General features: G+C 39.5%; 1 protein-coding gene across 1 annotated transcript in view; it reads left to right on the top strand.

Moving 5' to 3' along the window:
- The window catches only part of adssl (adenylosuccinate synthase, like), a 17,953-nt gene that overhangs the window by 7,346 nt on the left and 7,365 nt on the right, over positions 1–3,242 (top strand). The window contains exon 7 of the mRNA XM_050034437.1: positions 2,251–2,332. Coding sequence (XP_049890394.1) covers positions 2,251–2,332 — 82 coding nt within the window. The remainder of the gene's footprint in view (positions 1–2,250; positions 2,333–3,242) is intronic.

Genomic DNA, 3,242 nt, shown 5'->3' with positions numbered 1-3,242 from the left:
TATATGAAGTGACTGATAACAAGATCTGTATAATGGATTGTAAAGAATTTCGTCAGGTTTTTATTTTGTAGACAATCAATCTGTATTTATAGCATGATGGGATGACAGTACAATGATGTGTGTGGTATCCCTGGAAAGCTCTGCTTCTGCGCTTTCATGTGATATGCATGGCATGTCTGTGCGAGCCTGCGTTTGCGAGTAATTCATCCAAGAGTAATGTGTGTGCAAAGCTGTATGAAAGCTCTGTTATACATCATTTTAGTGTAACTTTATCATTTTTTTTTCGCTGTGAAAACATTGGATTACCGACAAGTGCTTGGCCTTCTCGGAAAGCTACAGTTCCGCTGTTTCACGTGAAAGTGCTTGGCCTTCTCGGAAAGCTACAGTTCCGCTGTTTCACGTGATATGCGTGGCTTCTCGCTAGGACGCACGGTCGCGGAGAAAATCCACAGAGAAGAACGGGTGTGAATTTGGACGCACTATGCATCGTTCGGGCCCATTGGGTTAATGTTAAATGCATTGAAACAGCCCAGGCTACACATGTGATTATGTTCACTTTTCAAAATAAGGACTCAAAATCGAGCCTTTTTACTATATTAATTTAGAATATTGCCAAAATTAAAGACCCATAACATTTCTCGTCCTCACCCCCGCCTCCAGGACCGTTTATCTCGGGAAAACACTGATCAGTGATCTCACGAGATAGAGTGTCAAAGACTGCCAATGGGAACTTCAGATAGTGTCACTATGCAGAGTTTAATTTTCAGACTTCATTAGTGTGCAGAGCAATTCATGTCTTAGCCTGTTTGGTTTTAGTTTTGCAATATTAAGATACAAATTTGAGTTCAGGGAAACATTTTGATAGCATTTGAATCCAATTTTGACCTTATAGACATCAGAGAGTCCATAGTGTCTTACTCATTTAGTTTTTAAAGCCCAGTTCAGACCAGAGATTTGCGACACCACTCAGCTTGTCAGGTCGCCAGTGGCTGATTTTAGAATTTAAGGCACGTCACCTGTTTCAAATAGCCAACGAGCTTGTAGCAAAGTCAGCTGGTCAAGTCAGCTACAAACTGACAGCTGTTCAATCTGCCAGACTTTAGGATGCAGGAAAAAGGGGTCACCTCATCAAGTCATTTGAGGAAGAGCCCTATCTGTATGACACAAGCTGTAAAATTAACTCAAAGAAGGAAAAAATTCTATAAACTAGCGTCAGCTGCTTAATTGGTGCTGGTTATTTAGATTATTGTGCTGTATTTATTATGAATATCAGAAACGCTAATTTTTGTTTGTTTGTTTTGCTTTCATGCTTTCATCGCTTCTAAAAATGCAACCTTAGCAAGAATCCCACACAAATTATATCCAGCAACTCATCTCGTCACAAATCTTTGGTCTGACCTGGGCAGAAGTGTCACAATGCTCTGCTTCAATAATTGTAGCATCTGTATCCTCTCCTGCCACCAGGTGGCACCAGCTCTCCATGGTACACGTGAAAACTGCTGGCACCATGCTTTCCTGGAGCATTATGATAAGCTGTCTGTCCTGTATGTCATAATGTGAGATCATATTGTGACAGTGTATTTGGATACAGAGGGTACACCGAGTTCATGAGTTCAGATCCTTATTTTATTTGAATGATTTGTCTTTAATTTCCCAGAGCAGGTTACACAGGAAAGTCAGGAGATGAAGAGCAAAATGTTTTTCATGTGTAGAGATAAATGGTCGGTATAAACCAAAATTACAGCTCATAAAGAAAAGCTACAGTGTAGAACATCATGTGAAGTATAATTTAAACAAAAGCCGAAGATCCCTGTGTATCTAATTTCATTTATCCATTTTCTATCCAATTTGAAAGAGTGAAAATGAGTGAAGCCTTTCTATGTAAAAATCCACATTTCTAATGTTACAAATCTTTATAATTTTACTTCATACTTGCAGATTTATCTGTCTGATACCTGTAGACACCCCGTGAATGACCATGCAGAGTTTGAGTTATGTTTTAGAAGGGTAACTTTGTTTGCAGTCTGTGTTTGCTGGGCCTGGAATAGAAGGCAGAGTGTTAATGTTGGGGGACTGAGCAGGAAGATAACATGTATTTTGGATCGATCACTGCAGCGATATTGTGATGGTGACTTGTAAACCCATGAGGGTTGGGCACGTGTTTTTGTGCATGACACAAAAAAATCAATCACTCACTCAATCATTAACTTTAATTTTTAAGCATGTTCTTAAACTCTGTCTTTCTCCCAGGTTTCGCATGTTGGCAGAACATTTCCTGACGATGTATCCAAACCTCAACGTCGACACTGACAGTGAACTGGAGCAGCTGAAGGTGAGGATCAGTTACCATGAAGAGCCAGGAAATACTGACTAAACCAATCAGTACATTTACATGATTCGAGAGAAAATTGCTGTATTGCATTAGTCTGACTAAAACCGGGCTTTTATAATACATGTAAACATGTTAGTCTGACTGAAATCGTACTATACCGAATTTCTCAAAGTTGGACTAACACACCCAGATAATGCGATTGGCAGTCGAATTACTCCTGCATGTATACAGTCAATCGGACCCAAACTGGACGAGGTGCTCTGCGCGTGCTCCACAGTTTCCTCCCCAGGGCTTTGACCCTGAATTCGAATAGCATTAAATCCGTGACAGAAGAAGAAGCCAGTAACAACATGATGAAATCTACACCCAGAGCCATGCAATAATGGACAGACGAAATGTACAGAGCTGTAAAGTTGTCCACCATGGTACCAGTTTGCTGTTAGCTAACCGCTAACTTGTTTGTCGATTGTTCTGTCTGTGACGTAATAGGTCAACTGGAAAAAGGTCCAATTCTAACAAGCTGAAAGGCGGCATATCGCCACCTATCGAAGCGGAGTCTGACATACTTCGGTTAATAATTCGATTCCTCTCCTGTGCTTGACAGGACATGGACAGTCCAATTAAATGCCTAGTCGAGCTGTAACTGTAGCTCGACTTAACTGTGTGTGTAAGTGTGCTGATTTAAATGTAAATGTAAATGTTCTTTATTTATACAGCCCTTTACAACAACCCTTTCGGTGAACCAAAGTGCTTTACAATAGGTGCAAAGGAAGCAATAAATAAAACAATTAAAAATAAATAGAGGCAATAACAACAATAAAAACAATAAAAGCAATGAAAATAATAAAAGCAATAGGAGCAATAAAATACAATAAAATAAAGTAAAACAGAGTAAAAGTAAAAGAGTCAC

This window comes from Epinephelus moara, chromosome 3, assembly GCF_006386435.1.
Source record: "Epinephelus moara isolate mb chromosome 3, YSFRI_EMoa_1.0, whole genome shotgun sequence".
NCBI classification, from domain to species: domain Eukaryota; kingdom Metazoa; phylum Chordata; class Actinopteri; order Perciformes; family Serranidae; genus Epinephelus; species Epinephelus moara.
Note: the sequence above shows the minus strand (reverse complement) of the source record. Positions and strands in the feature narration are given on the sequence as shown.